At 40.8% G+C, this 21,940-nt stretch overlaps 1 protein-coding gene across 2 annotated transcripts; it reads right to left on the bottom strand.

Annotated features, from left to right (window-relative positions):
• Positions 1-1,626: 1,626 nt before the first annotated feature.
• Positions 1,627-16,000, bottom strand: LOC133546237 (C-type lectin domain family 4 member M-like). Of its 2 annotated transcripts, XM_061892140.1 has the most exons (7): positions 15,862-16,000; positions 15,105-15,189; positions 11,897-11,998; positions 6,243-7,679; positions 5,995-6,137; positions 2,621-2,730; positions 1,627-2,554 (listed from the first exon to the last, which is right to left on the bottom strand). In XM_061892140.1, the coding sequence occupies exons 2-7, from the start codon at positions 15,175-15,177 to the stop codon at positions 2,419-2,421; spliced, it is 2,001 nt and encodes a 666-aa protein (XP_061748124.1). In that variant the 5' UTR covers positions 15,178-15,189; positions 15,862-16,000; the 3' UTR covers positions 1,627-2,418. The 2 variants fall into 2 exon arrangements, with proteins under 2 accessions (XP_061748124.1, XP_061748125.1); XM_061892141.1 differs by lacking the exons at positions 15,105-15,189; positions 15,862-16,000 and having other exon boundaries at positions 11,860-11,993.
• Positions 16,001-21,940: the final 5,940 nt, after the last annotated feature.

Here is a 21,940-nt window from a genome sequence, read left to right as displayed (position 1 = left end):
AGCAGTATTTATAATGTCCAGCATGTCCAGCAGTATTTATAATGTCCAGCATGTCCAGCAGTATTTATAATGTCCAGCATGTCCAGCAGTATTTATAATGTCCAGCATGTCCAGCAGTATTTATAATGTCCAGCATGTCCAGCATAATTTATAATGTCCAACATGTCCAGCAGTATTTATAATGTCCAACATGTCCAGCAGTATTTATAATGTCCAGCATGTCCAGCAGTATTTATAATGTCCAACATGTCCAGCAGTATTTATAATGTCCAACATGTCCAGCAGTATTTATAATGTCCAGCATGTCCAGCAGTATTTATAATGTCCAGCATGTCCAGCAGTATTTATAATGTCCAGCATGTCCAGCAGTATTTATAATGTCCAGCATGTCCAGCAGTATTTATAATGTCCAACATGTCCAGCAGTATTTATAATGTCCAACATGTCCAGCAGTATTTATAATGTCCAGCATGTCCAGCAGTATTTATAATGTCCAACATGTCCAGCAGTATTTATAATGTCCAGCATGTCCAGCAGTATTTATAATGTCCAGCATGTCCAGCAGTATTTATAATGTCCAACATGTCCAGCAGTATTTATAATGTCCAGCATGTCCAGCAGTATTTATAATGTCCAGCATGTCCAGCAGTATTTATAATGTCCAACATGTCCAGCAGTATTTATAATGTCCAGCATGTCCAGCAGTATTTATAATGTCCAGCATGTCCAGCAGTATTTATAATGTCCAGCATGTCCAGCAGTATTTATAATGTCCAACATGTCCAGCAGTATTTATAATGTCCAACATGTCCAGCAGTATTTATAATGTCCAGCATGTCCAGCAGTATTTATAATGTCCAGCATGTCCAGCAGTATTTATAATGTCCAGCATGACCAGCAGTATTTATAATGTCCAGCATGTCCAGCAGTATTTATAATGTCCAGCATGACCAGCAGTATTTATAATGTCCAACATGTCCAGCAGTATTTATAATGTCCAGCATGTCCAGCAGTATTTATAATGTCCAGCATGTCCAGCAGTATTTATAATGTCCAGCATGTCCAGCAGTATTTATAATGTCCAGCATGTCCAGCAGTATTTATAATGTCCAGCATGTCCAGCAGTATTTATAATGTCCAGCATGACCAGCAGTATTTATAATGTCCAGCATGTCCAGCAGTATTTATAATGTCCAGCATGTCCAGCAGTATTTATAATGTCCAGCATGACCAGCAGTATTTATAATGTCCAGCATGTCCAGCAGTATTTATAATGTCCAGCATGTCCAGCAGTATTTATAATGTCCAGCATGTCCAGCAGTATTTATAATGTCCAGCATGTCCAGCAGTATTTATAATGTCCAGCATGTCCAGCAGTATTTATAATGTCCAGCATGTCCAGCAGTATTTATAATGTCCAGCATGTCCAGCAGTATTTATAATGTCCAGCATGTCCAGCAGTATTTATAATGTCCAGCATGTCCAGCAGTATTTATAATGTCCAACATGTCCAGCAGTATTTATAATGTCCAGCATGTCCAGCAGTATTTGGTGGCGTCCACCTCATGTTTGATGTGGTCGGTCCAAAAGAGAAGACATGTCTCAGTGCTTCGTTCTCCAGCCGGATTGGAATTTGTACATGAGTTTATTAGTAGCAAATTATCTATCAACCTCTTCATAAACTATTTTTTCCATCACTTTTGAAATGGAACTCAGAATAGAAACAGGTCAGTAGACTCACAAATAAAAGAAGATGGTCATCATCAGATCGATGGACAACCATAAGCAAGCAAGTAAGGGTGTATGTATGTATATATATATATATATATATATATATATATATATATATATATATATATATATATATATATATATATATATATATATATATATATATATATATATATATATATATATATATATATTTAACATTTATTAATCCAGGGTAAGACAATTAAGAACATATTTTTATTAGCAATGCTGACCTCGAAAAAAAGGCAGCATTTACATGTTAGAGATGTTGAAGTGTGATGATAATCTCACTGTTCCACATTTACCAACACAAATTGCCATTATAGATTGCTCTTAACAGTTCTCCGATGTTTAAAAATGTGATAACAAATGTTGATTCAATGTTATTGGGAAAAAAAAGTCTTAAAACATTGCAACTTTTTTGTCGACTTTCTGAAAAAAAATGCCGCAATTTCAAGCATTTTAGGTTGCGGCAATCACAGGAAAATAAAAATCGAAATTTTAATATTACATTTCTTTTAGTCAGAAGCTAAATTACTTTGGATTTAATTATAAAAGGAAAAGAAAGAAAACCTTATTTTCCTTTTCTATGAAAAAAATGACAAGCTATTACAGTATTTTAAATGTTTTCAACCAAACATTTAGTTAGCATCTATTTAGCACAATTCAAGTTTCACAAATCCAGTACTGATCCGTAGAACAGCTGTCATCGTTCCAGATTCCCAAAGCGCTGGAGGCTTTGTTCTGGATTTCGCCGCAGTCCTGGTTCCGGAAGTCGTTGGGTTGCCCGGCCAGCCAGAACCTAAAAGGTGTCATGTTACGATTTCAGGTAGCACATGCATCTTGTGGGGCAACTGTGGAGACTTACTTTGTGCTGACCGGAGTCCCGTCCACCCAAAGCCACGTTCCCTCGGTGGTGCTGTCAGTCAGTCCGATCCACGCGTGTTGACCGGAGCTCAATAAACTCTTAACGAACACCTGTTTGTGCGGACAATGGCTGTTAAAAGAGCGACACAAGCTAGCATGCTAACATGTACAGTAAGCATGTGTCAAATAGCAAAACACTGTGTTGGTGTACACCTGTAAAATTAGCACGAGAAAGCTAGCATGCTAACGGTAACGTTCAAACATCCTTAAGCTAAAATGCTAACAGTAAGCATGCGTCATGTGCCAAAATATATGAATCTCAGGTGTATACATAACATTTTCTCCCCAAAAAGATAGCATGCTAACTTTAGCATACCTATCGATATAAGGCAGGTATGTCAAACAGGTTTTATCCGGCCTGCAGGATGAGTTTGCTAAGTATACAAATTAACTGGAAATTTTAGAATGAAAGAAACAGTTCTTCTACATGTGTCTACTGGATGTTGCAATAGCAGTTCTTTGTATCTCTGTAGATCAGGGGTTGGCAATCCACGGCTCCGGAACCGCATGCGGCTCTTGGATCACTCGGATGTGGCTCAGCTGCATACTTAAAACAACAACATTGTGATTTGTACATTTTCAGAATGGGCTTCTTCTATTTTTAAAACCCAGGAAACAATCTGAAGGTGTCTTTATTTTTAAGTTATCGTGCAGGGATTTTACCAGTCCGGCCCACTTGGGAGTAGATCTTTCTCCATGTGGCCCCCCATCTAAAATGACTTTGACACCCCTGCTATGAGGCGATATGTCCTGCCCCTTTTAGTGACGTCCACGGGGAGCTGATGGCTGCTCAACTGCTCCGTAATTACTGGCCCACTTGCTCTATAAAGTACAAACCACTGACAAATCATGAAGTTAGCATTTATTTACACAATACAACACTTTGTATTACTGGCCCATTTCAACTTGCTCTATAAAGTACAAACCACTGACAAATCATGAAGTTGGCATTTATTTACACAATACAACACTTTGTATTACTGGCCCACTTGCTCTATAAAGTACAAACCACTGACAAATCATGAAGTTAGCATTTATTTACACAATACAACACTTTGTATTACTGGCCCATTTCAACTTGCTCTATAAAGTACAAACCACTGACAAATCATGAAGTTAGCATTTATTTACACAATACAACACTTGGTATTGCATTGCCGTCAGGGGTAAAACTGCATTTTCTACCCTTGGAACTGATTGATTGATTGATTGATACTTTTATTATTAGATAGCACAGTACAGTACATATTGTGTACAATTGAGCACTAAATGCTAACACCCCAATAAGTTATTCAAAGTGCTTGTTTAAGTCGGGGTCCACCTTCATCAATTGCTGGTAGCTAACATTAGTATGCAACAAGTACCAAATTACACACATCTGAGATACATTCCTGCAAAATGAGCTGAAAAAGCTATCAAGCTAGTGTTTGCATGTTCAAATGCTAACATGAGTGTGTGTCAAGTACCAGAAGGTATGACTCACAGGTGTGCAGTATACCTGTACACCAGCATGCTGTCTTTAGCTAAGCTAGTGGGAACAAAGTGTAACTGCTGAGATGTGCAGCAGTTTTATTTTTTATTAACAGCACCTTTTTACATGGCTGACAATAACGTGTGGGAGAACCTGTTGAAAAATCAGCAAGTTACGATTGAAAATAGATATCCTACTCTATGGAAGTACATCAAATGCTAAAATGGCCCCCACTAAGATGGTCGCCATAGAGGCATGCTGCTATATATATATAAGTGTGTGTGTGTGTGTGTGTGTGTGTGTGTGTGTGTGTGTGTGTGTGTGTGTGTGTGTGTGTGTGTGTGTGTGTGTGTGTGTGTGTGTGTGTGAGACAGTTTGACCTCCAACTTCCTTCCAAAGCGTGCACGTGCGTAAGGAAGCCCACCAACTTGGACGGAGAAGAAACATTCCATGTTTTTGAGTGAGTGAGAAGCATGCAGATGACAAGCTGTCACTCACCATGACTTTGGCAGAGGGGCTAAAAGAGTGAGGGAGGGGCTGAGGGCTTTAAAACAGGTGAACACACCTGCCTGGACTAATTAGGCCTAATTTGGGCCAAAGCATGGTTGTGACAAGCTGGGTGTTCCAGAAGGAGAGTGAACATTTCCCTGTGATGAAATACGTACAACAAGGAGTGATCTACAAATGCAAAAATACTTTGTGAATACTTTTAGACGTGTGATGCTTATTTCTGCTGTAATTAAAAAAAGAAGAGTATTCTTAATTGCCCCCCTCTAATTGGTCCCAGCTGCTGGGCCTATTTTGATGATGAGATGATGTTGTGTTGGAAGCGCCTAAATGACTTTTGTTGATTGCTAATTGATTTTGTTGAATCTGTTTAGATTTTTTAATTCTTTATTTTGACATATTTGATTATTGGCCTTTGATTGTCAATACATGTATTTTGTTATAATGGATGATTTACCTTTTGATCATTTGATTCTTTTCAATATGCCTATTTTGAAGAATTATTTCGGCCTATTTAAGGCATGAGACTTTGAAATGGATTTACAATATAAATGCACTATATTTATATCTAATATACTAGACTAATATTGTCTTTATTTACTATTGCAGATTGTGGGTGCTTAGTTTCCTCCTGTTGTTCACCTTGTGACACTTTGGGATTGCAATTAATGTTTGTCAACTTTTTGCGTGCCTTGCCCTCCTTGCTTTGAAAGTCTGTTTTGCCAAGGTTACATTACCTTCACCCAAGGCGGGTGTGACCCTCTTTACCTGCAAAATGATCCACAAAAAGCTTGCAAGCTAATGTTAGCATTTCACCGTGCTAGCAATAACGCGCGTCAAGTACCAAAACATAACTCTGAGCTGTTTACCTGTAAAATTAGCCCCCCCCAAAAAACGAGCTTGCTACCCTTAGTGTGCGTCCAGCACCAAAATATATGACTGAGGTGTAGACTCAGAGATGGAACTCCATACGTCGCGGCCAGCTAATGGTTACTCCATACTGCCATTTTTATACTTGCAAAAAAAGCTAGCATGTTACCTTTAGTATGCGTCAACTACCAAAATATACAAATCTGAGATCTAGACCTGCAAAATAAACTGAATAAGCCAGCAGTCTAATGTTGGCATGTTAAAATGCTAACTTTAGCGTAAGTCAAGTAGCTAAACATTTAACTCTGGTGTGTACACAAGGAAAATGAGCTTCTAGATTTCCACGAGACGCGAAACAGCATTTTGTATACTTGCAGAAAAAGCAAGCATGCTAACATGACATGCTCACATTACCAAAATATAGGGTTATCTAAAAAGCTAACATGCTAATGTTTTGAATGTCTCACCTGTTCCGGCCGGCTGTCGATGACAACCAGATCTGCTCCCTTGCGGATGCAGTCTTTTCTGCTCTCCTGCCAGTTCTTAGTGGTTTTTGACACTAGGTAGCAGCTAATGTCAAACTTCCTCCAGCCGGCCTGACATTTCATGCCTACAAAAATCCAAGATTACACAAAAACTCCTACAAAAGTGTCAATGAACACCATCGGTTTGATCAGGAAATGTGCGGGTCTCTGATGAACTGGTGTCTGCTTACCTCTCAGTTTAGTGGTCATCTTGTTGACGTTCCTCTGCAGCTCATTCCGTTCTGTCACCAGGACGCTCTGAGCGTTCTGCGACGCCTTGTTCAAACTTCTCAAAGAAGTATAGTTGCTCTCTAGAAGATCCTTCTCATTTTTGATATTGTTGAATTGAGTCTTTAAGTCATCTCTCTCAGCAACCAAAGTGGCTTTGCTGGTTTGCAGAAGCGCTTTCTCCTTGGTGAGGGAGCTGTAACTGGACTGTAGCTGGTTGTTCAAACTTCTCAAAGAAGCATAGTTGCTCTCTAGAAGGTCTTTCTCGTTTTTGAGATTGTTGAATCCTGTCCTTAGGTCATCTCTCTCAGCAACCAAAGTGGTTTTGCTGGTTTGCAGAAGCGCTTTCTCCTTGGCGAGGGAGCTGTAACTGGACTGTAGCTGGTTGTTCAAACTTCTCAAGGAAGTATAGTTGCTCTCTAGAAGGTCTTTCTCGTTTTTGAGATTGTTGAATCCTGTCCTTAGGTTGTCTCTCTCGGTAACCAAAGTGGTTTTGCTGGTTTGCAGAAGCGCTTTCTCCTTAGCGAGGGAGCTGTAACTGGACTGTAGCTGGTTGTTCAAGCTTCTCAAGGAAGTATAGTTGCTCTCTAGAAGGTCTTTCTCGTTTTTGAGATTGTTGAATCCTGTCCTTAGGTTGTCTCTCTCGGTAACCAAAGTGGTTTTGCTGGTTTGCAGAAGCGCTTTCTCCTTAGCGAGGGAGCTGTAACTGGACTGTAGCTGGTTGTTCAAGCTTCTCAAGGAAGTACAGTTGCTCTCTAGAAGGTCTTTCTCATATTTGAGATTGTTGAAGAGCAACTTAAGGGCATCTTTTTCCATAGCCAAAGTGGTTTTGCTGGTTCCAAGGAGCTCTTTCTCCATAACGAGAGAATCGTAACGGGTCTGTATCCTGTCCTTCTCACTTCTCGTAGAAGAGAAATTGCTCTGCAACTGTTTTTTCTCATTTTGGAGATTGTTGAATCGAGTCCTTAGGTCATCTCTCTCAGCAACTAAATTAGTTTTACTGGTTTGAAGGACCTCTTTTGCCTTAACGAGGGAGTCGTAATTGGACTGTAATTGGCCACCCTGTGCCCTTAGTGCACTAATCAGGGATTGTAATGCATCATAGTCCCTATTGAGATGGCTGTGGTTGGTCTGCAGATCCTTGAATTCGGCCATCAAAGTGTTTTTGCTGCTGAGGAGTTTGTCTCGGTCTTTCGCTAAAGAATCGTAGTCGGTCTTCAAGCGGTCTTTGTCCTTTGTGAGGTTATTCAACATGGCTTCCAGCTGGTTTCTGTCTGTACTTACTGCCTCGTAATGGTCACCGCTTACAGGGGAGACTTGGTTTTTAGTTTGGAGATTCTCCTGAGTCAGACAGTCGGAGTTTTCTTGGTCTTTTGTGGCAAAATAGGGAAGGAGCTCATCTGGAAAATGGAGACAATTATGAAAAACAATGTCTTTCTGCTGCTGATTTCTCGGGACATCCGACTGATTTCATTAGCCACAATTGGCCTAAAAATGGACTGTCGGATCAGATGGGGACGGCAATGGCTAAATTTTGGCCCGCGTGTCCCGATCCAATGTTAACATCAAATATCATTCCGATATTATCCAAAAAAACAAGTAACGGATTAGCCAACAGTTCTTTTTTTCTTATATTTTAGTCAAGTCTTTACTACAAGTAAACAATAAGGGTGCACAAAATAATGTATTCATATCTGAATTGCGATTGATTTAGATCCCAATGATAAATGGATTCATGTTTAAGAAAGAATGTTTTCATTCAACCAGGTCATTGGAATCTAATCCTGGGACATTCAACTGATCGCAACTGGACTGTTTGGTTTGTCTTAGAAGAAGTTCTGCCTCTCATCCGAGTAGACGTCATCAGTTCATGCTCATAGATTTAGATCGGTCCGATCTAGTCCTAGACTTAGATTGGTCAGATCTAGTCTATGGTCTGGTGCCGATACCTCAGTAGGCTCCATCAATTCATGCTCATAGACTTAGATCGGTCAGATCTAGTCTTAGATTTAGATTGGTCAGATTGAGTCTAGCGGCTGGCGCCAATACCTCAGTAGGGTTCATCAGTTCATGCTCCTAAACTTAGATTAGTCAGATCTAGTCTAAGATTTAGATTGGTGAGATCTAATTCAGCGGTTGGTACCAATACCTTAGTAGGCTTCATTAATTTATGCTCATAGACTTAGATTAGTCAGATCTAGTCTTAGACTTAAATCGGTCAGATCTAGTCTCTAGTCTTGGCTGGTGCCAATACCCCAAATATTTATACTCCAAAACCAGGAGGACATGCCTGGGCGAGGATGGTTACGCACTATTGTTAGCATTGAGGTATTGTGTGGCAGAACCATGGCTGTGGATGGACTATTGCCAGTCCAAAATAGTCGGAATCCCCCGCCTAAGTATTGCATTCAGTTGCAAACAAATGGCAGAATGTGATCAGAATGTTCCTAACTCCTGTTAAATTACGGAGTCTTTTAGGAAGGGTTGAAAGGACAGTGTTGTATGTGGGAGACAGGTGGAGTCGCAGACCACATCATCTGTTCAGGGATAGTTCTTTTCAACCTTGACATAGATGGCTTCCCTCACTCCTCTTTGGTGCCAGCCGTCCTACCTGTCCACAATCTGTACATGTTTGTTCCCAAAGGAGTGTTGTTTCTACCTGAGGTGCAGGTAGACTGCTGAGTCTAGACCTGAAGACTTTGTTCCCAAAGGAGTGTTGTTTCTACCTGAGGTGCAGGTAGACTGCCTGGAGAGTCTGTTCATCTATGTTGTGTCATGCGTTTACTTAATCACACCCCAAGTAAACATGCTAGGCTATAGGCTATGATATCATGTGCGATACAAGCAGTCCTGCAGCGTTTTTACTTGTTAGTGATACCATGTGCGATACAAGCAGTCTTGTAGAGTGTTTACTTGAGTGTGATATCATGTGCGATACAAGCAGTCTTGTAGAGTGTTTACTTGAGTGTGATATCATGTGCGATACAAGCATTTAAAAATGGGGAGCGCTGGACAGCCATTTAACATCTAAATGTCCTCCAATTTGTTTCTAGTGTACTAAAGTCTTCCTAAGAAGTCAACTTGCCAGGATCCAGGCTGCTGGCAGCTAGCAGGTACACAACAGCTCAGCACAAACTAGCACACAAGCTGGAGATGTTTAACAATCATTGAACAACATAGCAGTGTAAAAGTGCACATTTGTCAACACAAACCAGTAGCAAATAATTAGAGTTCATTCATTGTTTTGACTTACAAAGTCTTCAAGGCAGAAGTGGAGTAAAAAGTGTCCAGTAACAAACGTGTCAACATCTGATATTAGCTTAACTGTCATGAGCTGCACTTTGTGACTTGTTGTGGCCACTAGGTGTCGCCAACACACCGTGAGAGGGAGGAGCTGCTGCACATAAATATATAAGGAGGGAGGAGGTGCACATAAATATATAAGGAGGGAGGAGGTGCACATAAATATATAAGGAGGGAGGAGGTGCACATAAATATATAAGGAGGGAGGAGGTGCACATAAATATATAAGGAGGAGCTGCACATAAATATATAAGGAGGGAGGAGGTGCACATAAATATATAAGGAGGGAGGAGGTGCACATAAATATATAAGGAGGAGGTGCTGCACATAAATATATAAGGAGGAGCTGCACATAAATATATAAGGAGGGAGGAGGTGCACATAAATATATAAGGAGGGAGGAGGTGCACATAAATATATAAGGAGGAGCTGCACATAAATATATAAGGAGGGAGGAGGTGCACATAAATATATAAGGAGGGAGGAGGTGCACATAAATATATAAGGAGGGAGGAGGTGCACATAAATATATAAGGAGGAGCTGCACATAAATATATAAGGAGGGAGGAGGTGCACATAAATATATAAGGAGGAGCTGCACATAAATATATAAGGAGGGAGGAGGTGCACATAAATATATAAGGAGGGAGGAGGTGCACATAAATATATAAGGAGGGAGGAGGTGCACATAAATATATAAGGAGGAGCTGCACATAAATATATAAGGAGGGAGGAGGTGCACATAAATATATAAGGAGGAGCTGCACATAAATATATAAGGAGGGAGGAGGTGCACATAAATATATAAGGAGGGAGGAGGTGCACATAAATATATAAGGAGGGAGGAGGTGCACATAAATATATAAGGAGGAGCTGCACATAAATATATAAGGAGGGAGGAGGTGCACATAAATATATAAGGAGGAGCTGCACATAAATATATAAGGAGGGAGGAGGTGCACATAAATATATAAGGAGGAGCTGCACATAAATATATAAGGAGGAGCTGCACATAAATATAAAAGGAGGGAGGAGCTGCACATAAATATATAAGGAGGGAGGAGGTGCACATAAATATATAAGGAGGAGCTGCACATAAATATATAAGGAGGAGCTGCACATAAATATATAAGGAGGAGGTGCACATAAATATATAAGGAGGGAGGAGGTGCACATAAATATATAAGGAGGGAGGAGGTGCACATAAATATATAAGGAGGGAGGAGGTGCACATAAATATATAAGGAGGAGGTGCTGCACATAAATATATAAGGAGGGAGGAGGTGCACATAAATATATAAGGAGGGAGGAGGTGCACATAAATATATAAGGAGGGAGGAGGTGCACATAAATATATAAGGAGGAGGTGCTGCACATAAATATATAAGGAGGAGGTGCTGCACATAAATATATAAGGAGGAGCTGCACATAAATATATAAGGAGGGAGGAGGTGCACATAAATATATAAGGAGGGAGGAGGTGCACATAAATATATAAGGAGGAGGTGCTGCACATAAATATATAAGGAGGAGCTGCACATAAATATATAAGGAGGGAGGAGGTGCACATAAATATATAAGGAGGAGGTGCACATAAATATATAAGGAGGAGCTGCACATAAATATATAAGGAGGAGCTGCACATAAATATATAAGGAGGGAGGAGGTGCACATAAATATATAAGGAGGAGGTGCTGCACATAAATATATAAGGAGGGAGGAGGTGCACATAAATATATAAGGAGGGAGGAGGTGCACATAAATATATAAGGAGGAGGTGCTGCACATAAATATATAAGGAGGAGCTGCACATAAATATATAAGGAGGGAGGAGGTGCACATAAATATATAAGGAGGAGCTGCACATAAATATATAAGGAGGAGCTGCACATAAATATATAAGGAGGGAGGAGCTGCACATAAATATATAAGGAGGGAGGAGGTGCACATAAATATATAAGGAGGAGCTGCACATAAATATATAAGGAGGAGCTGCACATAAATATATAAGGAGGGAGGAGGTGCACATAAATATATAAGGAGGGAGGAGGTGCACATCAATATATAAGGAGGGAGGAGGTGCACATCAATATATAAGGAGGGAGGAGGAGGTGCACATAAATATATAAGGAGGGAGGAGGAGGTGCACATAAATATATAAGGAGGGGGGAGGAGGTGCACATAAATATAATTGAAAGTGCACAAGTTGGGTGTGTTGAGTGACCAAGTCCAGTACGTACAGTGGAGAAGTGTTGAGTGACAAAGTCCAGTACGTACAGTGGAGAAGTGTTGAGTGACAAAGTCCAGTACGTACAGTGGAGAAGTAGTCCCATGTTTGCAGCCAGCAGCAGCACACACACAACTGCCAGACACGCCATCACTCGCCGGGACGCTGACTTCTTTTTGTGGAAATTGACTACATGACAAAAACATTTGATGCTCACTTGCACTTCAAGAAAGGAAACATGTTTGAGAAAAGTAAATATTCCAAAGTAAAGTTGATCTGTTTATTGCTATTCTTACCTAACATCCACACAAAGTGTTTCTGCTTTTGTCATCATTACACTTTTGATTGATTGATTGATTGATTGATTGATTGACACTTGTATTAGTAGATAACAGAGTACAGTACATATTGTGTACAATTGAGCACTAAACACCCCAATAAGTTGTTCAACTTGTTCAAGTCGGGGTCCACCTTCATCAATTCATGATTCCACCTATTCATGTGTACTGATAACAACATGTCCATCCATCCATACATTTTCTACCGCTTATTCCCTTTTGGGTGGCGGGTGGCACACAACATGTGCCAATGATATTTATCATGGTTTTTTCACACATAAGGAAGATAACATTTGTTATCAATAAATGATAAACACTTGCATATGATCCTATTTTGTAATATTAGTTGCAGTTTAAACATGTTGAAATATTTACATTTAAATAAATATCATACATAACTCTATGATCATATAATCTAATAATAGTTAGACCATAATACACTGCAGAATTATGTTGAATTAAACACAGAATTAACATGATCAGAAAATATCTATAAAACATATATAATAATCAAATAATTCGATAAATTATACCAAAATTATATATAATTTTGAAAATACATAATTAACATGATTAATATTATAATAATTAATCATTTTGATACATTATAACAAAATTCTATGTAATTAAAAATATGTAATTAACATTAATAATATAATGAATAATTGTATAGATTAAACCAAAATTATATATAATGTAAACAATATATTTAACATTATTAATAATATAATAATTAATCATTTTAATTATTTTACAAGTCATACCATGATGCTAAGAGAAAACATACTTCTGATAATAGTCACAATATGTAAAATAATTAAATGAATCAAACATTATTTATTATACACAACAATATGATCACTTACAAATGTGATCGTGTCATGTGACAATTGTATTGATAATGTACATTTAAACTAATAAAAATGCCTTTTTTTATGACATCAATGATAAACACCGGTGTGAAGATGATGAAATAAAAGGATTATACAATACTATTATTGAAAACACTAATATACAGGACTGTCTCAGAAAATGAGAATATTGTGATAAAGTCCTTTATTTTCTGTAATGCAACTAAAAACATGAAAATGTCATACATTCTGGATTCATTACACATCAACTGAAATATTGCAAGCCTTTTATTATTTTAATATTGCTGATTATGGCATACAGCTTAAGGAAACTAAAAAAATTACAATATTTCCTCAGACCAAGTAAAAAAAACAAGATTTCTAACAGCAAAACAAAATCAAACATTTGAAAATGTCAATTAATGCACTCAGTACTTGCTTGGGAATCCTTTTGCATGGATTACTGCATCAATGTGGCGTGGCATGGAGGCAATCAGCCTGTGGCATTGCTGAGGTGTTATGGATGCACAGGATGCTTCAATAGCGGCCTTTAGCTCATTTGCATTATTGGGTCTGGTGTCTTTCAGCTTCTTCTTCACAATAACCCACACATTGTCTATGAGGTTTAGGTCAGGGGAGTTGGCAGGCCAATGGAGGACAGTAATGCCATGGTCAGTACACCAGTTACTGCTGCTTTTGGCACTGTGGGCAGGTGCCAGATCATGCTGGAAAATGAAATCATCATCTCCATAGAGCTTTTCAACAGATACAGCTTCAATAGCCGTAATCCCATGGTCAAGCCACTCCTGAACTCTAGACAACGAAAGAAGCGTCTGACTGACGGACGGTTGCAGAGTGGTCCAGAGTCCTGTTTTCAGACGAAGGCAAATTTTGTATTTCATTTGGAAGTCAAGGCGCTTGAGTCTGGAGTAAGGCTGGAGAGGAGCAAAATCCAAGTTGCTTGAAATCCAGTGTGTTCCCACAGTCAGCAATGGTTTGGGGAGCCATGTCAGCTGCTGGTTTTGGTCCACTGTGTTTCATCAAGTCCAGAGTCAATGCAGCTGTGTACATGCTTCCATCTGTTGAAAAGCTCTATGGAGATGATGATTTCATTTTCCATCATGATCTGGCACCTGCCCACAGTGCCAAAAGCAGCAGTAACTGGTGTACTGACCATGGCATTACTGTCCTCCATTGGCCTGCCAACTACCCTGACCTAAACCTCATAGAGAATGTGTGGGTTATTGTGAAGAAGAAGCTGAAAGACACCAGACCCAATAATGCAAATGAGCTAAAGGCCGCTATTGAAGCATCCTGTGCATCCATAACACCTCAGCAATGCCACAGGCTGATTGCCTCCATGCCACGCCACATTGATGCAGTAATCCATGCAAAAGGATTCCCAACCAAGTACTGAGTGCATTAATTGACATTTTCAAATGTTGGATTTTGTTTTGCTGTTAGAAATCTTTTCTTTTACTTGGTCTGAGGAAATATTCTATTTTTTTTAGTTTCCTTAAGCTGTATGCCATAATCAGCAATATTAAAATAATAAAAGGCTTGCAATATTTCAGTTGATGTGTAATGAATCCAGAATGTATGACATTTTCATGTTTTTAGTTGCATTACAGAAAATAAAGGTCTTTATCACAATATTCTCATTTTCTCAGACAGTCCCATATATATATATATATATATATATATATATATATATATATATATATATATATATATATATATATATATATATATATATATATATATATATATATATATATTCTAATAAAACGATATGCTGACATACTAAGATACTGTATAATGTGTTATGTAATAAAACATTGTCAACAATATAATAATTTATCATTTAAATAATTGTATACATTTGCACATATGCCACTATGATGACATATGATGATAATGTATCATATTTAATACAAGCAAACTAAGAAAAGTTGTCTAAATGAATAAAAGCCAACACTAATAAAATAACATCTGATCATCACAAAACCTTGATATGTGTTAATAATAATAATAATAATACTACATGACATTTAGGAGACGGATGAAATGTGTTGATTATGATGTCATATTTATGTTGTCGTGTACCTTGTGTGATCAGTCCGTCCATCGTGAAGTTCTTACTCAAATATGCACCGTCGTCCATTTCCATGGCGTCCATTTTCTCACCTCACTGACAAATCAAAAAGTGCACTTTGGTGTTTAGCTTAAGTGTGTACACAGCATGTCACGTGACTAATAAAATATACCAAGGTACTTAAGTGTGTACACAGCATGTCACGTGACTAATAAAATACACACAAGACACTTAAGTGTGTACACAGCATGTAATGTGACTTCTAAAATACACACAAGACACTTAAGTGTGTACACAGCATGTAATGTGACTTCTAAAATACACACAAGACACTTAAGTGTGTACACAGCATGTCATGTGACTTCTAAAATACACACAAGACACTTAAGTGTGTACACAGCATGTCATGTGACTTCTAAAATACACACAAGACACTTAAGTGTGTACACAGCATGTAATGTGACTTCTAAAATACACACAAGACACTTAAGTGTGTACACAGCATGTAATGTGACTTCTAAAATACACACAAGACACTTAAGTGTGTACACAGCATGTCATGTGACTTCTAAAATACACGCAAGACACTTAAGTGTGTACACAGCATGTCATGTGACTTCTAAAATACACACAAGACACTTAAGTGTGTACACAGCATGTCATGTGACTTCTAAAATACACACAAGACACTTAAGTGTGTACACAGCATGTCACGTGACTTGAAAGCAGTTGTTTTTTGCGCTGCTGTGAAACAAAATGGGGTCTTACCTCAGGCAAAGTGGTCTTTCTTCGGTGACTAAACTTCCATCAAGTGACAGCAAAGTTCCTGCGTGTTGACATTTATGTCAGGAAACAGGAAGTGCTATGTGGGCTGTGATTGGTTGAAAAGGTGCATATTCCTGCTGCATGCTGACAGATTGTGTTAAAAGACTTTAGAGAAGTTCTCTGCTTTCATTTTCCTTTCTTTGCTTCTTCCATGCTGGTTTCTTCTCCTCAAAAGGTCAAGTGGAGACAAAGATGCTGCGTGCTCAAGTCCAAAGTGCAAACTCGCTCCTTTCACACTCGGAGAGCATCTTCTTGAGCAAGGCATTAATGGGCTGGGAACATCTTTGAAGTTGTCTTCCTCTCCCACAATAACCTCTGACCTGTGAAGTGAATGATATTTATATAGCGCTTTTCTCTCGTGACTCCATGCACTTTTACATAAGTTCCATTTAAAGCAGTGTGGGTGGCACTGGGAGCAGGTGGGTACGGTGCCTTGCCCAAGGACACAACGGCAGTGACTAGGATGGCGTCAGTGGGAATCGAACCAGGAACCCTGAAGTTGCACGGCATGTGACATGTGACACGTGTGACTCCATAACTTGTCAGCTGACTCCCCAGAAAGGAGAAGTTCCAAGACTGAACTCCAAGTCTTCATTTACTTTCACTTTCACTCCAAAGTCTTCCATCTCAAAGGTTGTCCGCCCATTTATTTGTTGTGATATCATATCATATTTGTATCAACAACTTTACTATTTATATCTACAAATGTGATATTAATATCAACACATGTAATAATATCGAGAAGTGTAATATATCAACAGGTGTAATCTTTATTTTGTACACACACAAACATATATACATATATATATATATGTATATATGTATATATATAAATATATATATTTTTTTGTTTTTTTGTTTTGTTTTTTTGGTTTTTGTGTATTTATTAATTTTTTATTTTATATATATATATATATATATATATATATATATATATTACCAGTAGCAGGGATAAGACCTGACCTGACAATGGTCAAATGTAACCCAGTACAACCTGCCGCATGGGTAGATGGGACCCGTTAGCCCAGTAAGGTGACCCATCTAAGAGAAGGTAAACTCCAATCCAAAACCGCCCCTGCCTTGTGGTCTACCTTTCTTGGGGAAGGCTTCGGGAGTAAACCCTAAGGAAAAAAATCAGGAGACGGAGTCCCTAAGGTGGTCCACTGCTGGCTACAGCGGTGCACTGGCAACTCCTGCGACACTGTTGGTGCCAAATTGTACCAGCTCTTGCTGCTCCTTTGGATCCATCATCAGTGTGAAGAAGGGGGTCCTGCTGCATGGGCAACAGCTTGACCTCCATACTACTCTGCCCTGGCTTGCGCCCTGGAGAGGTCACTCCAGCCTTGTGTCATAGCGTGGAAACAACAAACGGGAAGCAACAGTCCACCGGTCATAAGCTACAATGCTGGATTGGCGTAGAGCATAGCACCAGGGGTTGCTTCCGACGGTGGGAGAGATCCTTGAATCTCATTGGACAGCTACTGCCCGCCTTAAACTGGGCAGCCCCCAGCCAATTAGGTGCTGTCCCGCCACAATCTGCCTTCCTCATTGGGTGCATGGGGATTAGGTAAAACCGACAAGCAGACTGTAAGACCTGCACCAAGCAAGAAACAAAGTATGAAAAACAGGTGCCCGGTCCTAAAACTGGGAAGCTAGAATGTCCGGACTATGACACCCGGACACTCAAATGATCTCCAAGACATCAGTGATGCAAGAAAAACGGCTGTCATTAACAATGAGCTACTGAGACTCCAGGTTGACATAGCTGCATTGCAAGAGACCCGCCTAGCCGACTCGGGAACCCTCAAGGAGAAAGACTTTACCTTCTTCTGGCAAGGAAAGAGTGCCGGAGACCGCAGAGAGCATGGAGTTGAATTAGCTGTCAGGAACACCTTGTTAAAGATGGTTGAACCAGGAGACAAAGGATCCGAACGCCTGATGACACTCCATCTCCACACCTCTGATGTCCCAGTGAAACCTAGTCTGCGCATATGCCCCCACTCTAAAGTCTACAGCAGAAGTTAAGGATACATTTTATGCCAACTTGAATGACGTCATCAAGAACACCCCCCCGAAGGAACATCTCATCATCCTTGGTGATTTCAATGCGAGAGTGGGAGCTGACCATGACTCATGGCCTTCCTGTCTTGGACACTTCAGAGTTGGCAAAGTCAATGAGAACGGGCAACAGCTACTGGAGTTGTGTTCTTACCATAACCTTTGCGTGACCAAATCCTTCCTGTCTTGGACACTTCAGAGTTGGCAAAGTCAATGAGAACGGGCAACAGCTACTGGAGTTGTGTTCTTACCATAACCTTTGCGTGACCAACTCCTTCCAGTCTTGGACACTTCAGAGTTGGCAAAGTCAATGAGAACGGACAACGGCTACTGGAGTTGTGTTCTTACCATAACCTTTGCGTGACCAACTCCTTCCTGTCTTGGACACTTCAGAGTTGGCAAAGTCAATGAGAACGGGCAACAGCTACTGGAGTTGTGTTCTTACCATAACCTTTGCGTGACCAACTCCTTCCAGTCTTGGACACTTCAGAGTTGGCAAAGTCAATGAGAACGGACAACGGCTACTGGAGTTGTGTTCTTACCATAACCTTTGCGTGACCAACTCCTTCCTGTCTTGGACACTTCAGAGTTGGCAAAGTCAATGAGAACGGACAACGGCTACTGGAGTTGTGTTCTTACCATAACCTTTGCGTGACCAACTCCTTCCTGTCTTGGACACTTCAGAGTTGGCAAAGTCAATGAGAACGGGCAACGGCTACTGGAGTTGTGTTCCTACCATAACCTTTGCGTGACCAACTCCTACTTTCAGATGAAACCACAGCACAAGGTGACGTGGCGCCATCCCCGCTCAAAGCATTGGCATCAGCTAGACATGATCCTGATCCGAAAAGCCAACCTCAAGTTTGTGCTCCTTACTCGTAGTTACGACAGCACAGACTGCGACACCGACCTTTCACTTGTCCGTTGCAAGATCAAGCTACAACCAAAAATGTTTCAAAACTCCAAACAGAAAGGCAAGCCCCGCATTGATTCCACCAGCATGCATCTTCAAGAGAAAGTAGAAGAGTTTGCCAAGTCCCTCAACAACATCCTGTCTGAAGAACACCAGCCCTACTCCGCCTCCGAGAAATGGGGCCACCTCAGGGAGGCCATTCAGAAAACACCCCTTGCAACATTTGGGAGGAAGATCTTCAAAAACAACGACTGGTTTGTTGCCAAGTCCAGCGAGATGACCCCTGTCATTGAAGCAAAGCGTGCTGCCCTTAATGAACACAAACGCTCCCCGAATGAGAAGTCCCTGCAAGCACTGAGAACTACAAGAAGCAAAGTGCAACAGACTGCAAGACATTGTGCCAATGAATACTGGCAACAACTCAGTGAATCCATCCAGTCTGCAGCTACCTCAGGTAACATCAGAGGGATGTACGAGGGCATCAAGGCTGCTCTGGGCCCAACACAGAGCAAAACAGACCCCCCTAAAGACCACCAGCGGGGAAGTTGTCACTGACAAGGGCAAGCAGTTGGACAGATGGGTAGAGCACTATTCAGAACTCTAGTCCAGAGAGAACACTGTAGTCGCCTCAGCCTTTTATGCCATTGAACAGCTGCCCATCATTGAGGAATTAGATGCTGAACCAACACTTGCTGAACTTCACAAAGCGATCGACAGCTTAGCGATTGGCAAAGCACCTGGTACTGATGGCATCCCCCCAGATCTCATCAAGCGCTGTAGAGACACCCTCCTGCAGCCTTTGCATGATGTCCTCTGCCAGTGCTGGAAAGAGGGAGCACCTGGTACTGATGGCATCCCCCCAGATCTCATCAAGCGCTGTAGAGACACCCTCCTGCAGCCTTTGCATGATGTCCTCTGCCAGTGCTGGAAAGAGGGAGCACCTGGTACTGATGGCATCCCCCCAGATCTCATCAAGCGCTGTAAAGACACCCTCCTGCAGCCTTTGCATGATGTCCTCTGCCAGTGCTGGAAAGAGGGAGCCGTGCCGCAGGACATGAGAGATGCCAAGAAGGTCACCCTTTACAAAAATAAGGGCGACAGGAGCGACTGTAACAATTACAGGGGCATCTCCCTCTTGAATATGTTAGAACAAAACTCTATGCCCGTGTCGTGCTTGTGCACCTTCAGACTCTTGCTGAGCGCGTTTACCCGGAATCTCAATGCGGCTTCCGCGCCAAGCGCTCTACAGTGGACATGATATTCTCTCTACGCCAACTTCAGGAGAAATGCAGGGAACAACAGAAGCCCCTGTACATATCCTTCATTGACCTGACCAAGGCTTTCGACCTGGTTAGCAGAGAAGGGCTCTTCAGCATCCTACCCAAGATTGGATGCCCTCCAAAGCTCCATAGTCTCATTAGATCTTTCCATGACGACATGAAGGCAACCATCCAGTATGAGGGTAGCATATCCAACCCATTTCACATTAAGAGCGCAGTCAAGCAAAGTTACGTCCTTGCTCCTACCCTTTTCGGTATCTTCTTTACCCTGCTCATGGAACATGCTTTTGGGACTGCAACAGAAGGGGTATATCTACGTACAAGATCTGACGGCCGACTTTTCAACCTAGCCCGTCTAAAAGCAAGGACCAATGTCCGTGAGACAACCGTCCGGGACATGCTCTTTGCTGATGATGCCGCCGTCATTTTGCACACTGAACAAGAACTCCAGTGCCTTATGGACAGATTCTCCCAGGCCTGCAAAGACTTTGGGCTTTCCATCAGCCTAAACAAGACCAATGTGCTGAGTCAGGAAGTGGACACTCTACCAGCCATCACAATCGATAAGCACCAACTCGAAATAGTACACCAATTTACTAACCTGGGATCCACCATCAGTCACAATCTGTCCCTTGATGGTGAGATCAACAAACGTATCGGCAAAGCTGCCACAACCCTAAGGCGCCTCACAACCCGCGTCTGGGAGTTGGACAACATGGACAACATACTCCAAACAGGAGCGCAAACTGAACACCTTCCACCTGCGCCGCATCCTCGGCATCCATTGGAGTGACAAGGTGAGGAATGTCCAAGTCCTCCAACGCGCTGGTCTTCCTACCATGTTCACACTGCTCAGACAACGCAGGCTGCCTTGGCTCGGCCACGTGTGCGGTAGGGAGGATGGACGTATCCCAAAGGACATCCTGTATGGCAAACTTGCCTCTGGCAAGAGAGCTGTTCGCCGGCCGAAACTACGCTTCAAAGATGTCTGCAAGCGGGACATGAAAGCCCTGGACATAAACTCCAAACATTGCTGACCATTTGCTGCTGACTGCAGCAACATTGGGAAGATGTAGCGGCTGACTGCAGCAAATGGCGAAGTTTTCTTCACAAACAGCTGAAGACTGGCGAGGAAAAGATCCATGTCACAGCCAATGAAAAAAAGAACCAAGCGGAAGACAAGCACTCCTGCAGTTGCGTCTTCCTGCTTCATCTGCAGGAAATGCGGCCGTGTTTGCGTCTCCCACATCCGACTCATCAGCCACAGCAGGCGTTGTCGCTCAGTTTAAACTTCACCTCTGGACTGGTGCAGTATTCATAGTCGTTACGACTGACGCAGGCCTAGATATGTATGTATATATATATATATATATATATATATATATATATATATGTCTTGATTGGATTATCCAGAGAATAGTGCTCCTGATGATTGAGGGAACCCCTCATGAAATAGTTCTGTAGAGATGAAGTAGTCATGTGATTTTTCCCACACCTACATATATATATATATATATATATATATATATTATATATATAAATTATATACATATTTATATATATATATAAATATATATATATATATATATATATATATATATATACAGTGGGGCCAAAAAGTATTTAGTCAGCCAGCGATTGTGCAAGTTCTCCCACTTCAAATGATGACAGAGGTGTGTCATTTTCATCATAGGTACACTTCAACTGGGAGAGACAGAATGTGAAAAAAAATCCAGGAATTCACATTGTAGGAATTTGAAAGAATTTATTT

The sequence above is a fragment of the Nerophis ophidion genome, linkage group LG29, assembly GCF_033978795.1.
Source record: "Nerophis ophidion isolate RoL-2023_Sa linkage group LG29, RoL_Noph_v1.0, whole genome shotgun sequence".
NCBI classification, from domain to species: Eukaryota; Metazoa; Chordata; class Actinopteri; order Syngnathiformes; family Syngnathidae; genus Nerophis; species Nerophis ophidion.
The sequence above is the reverse complement of the archived record's forward strand: the minus strand, read 5'-3'. Positions and strand labels throughout refer to the sequence as shown.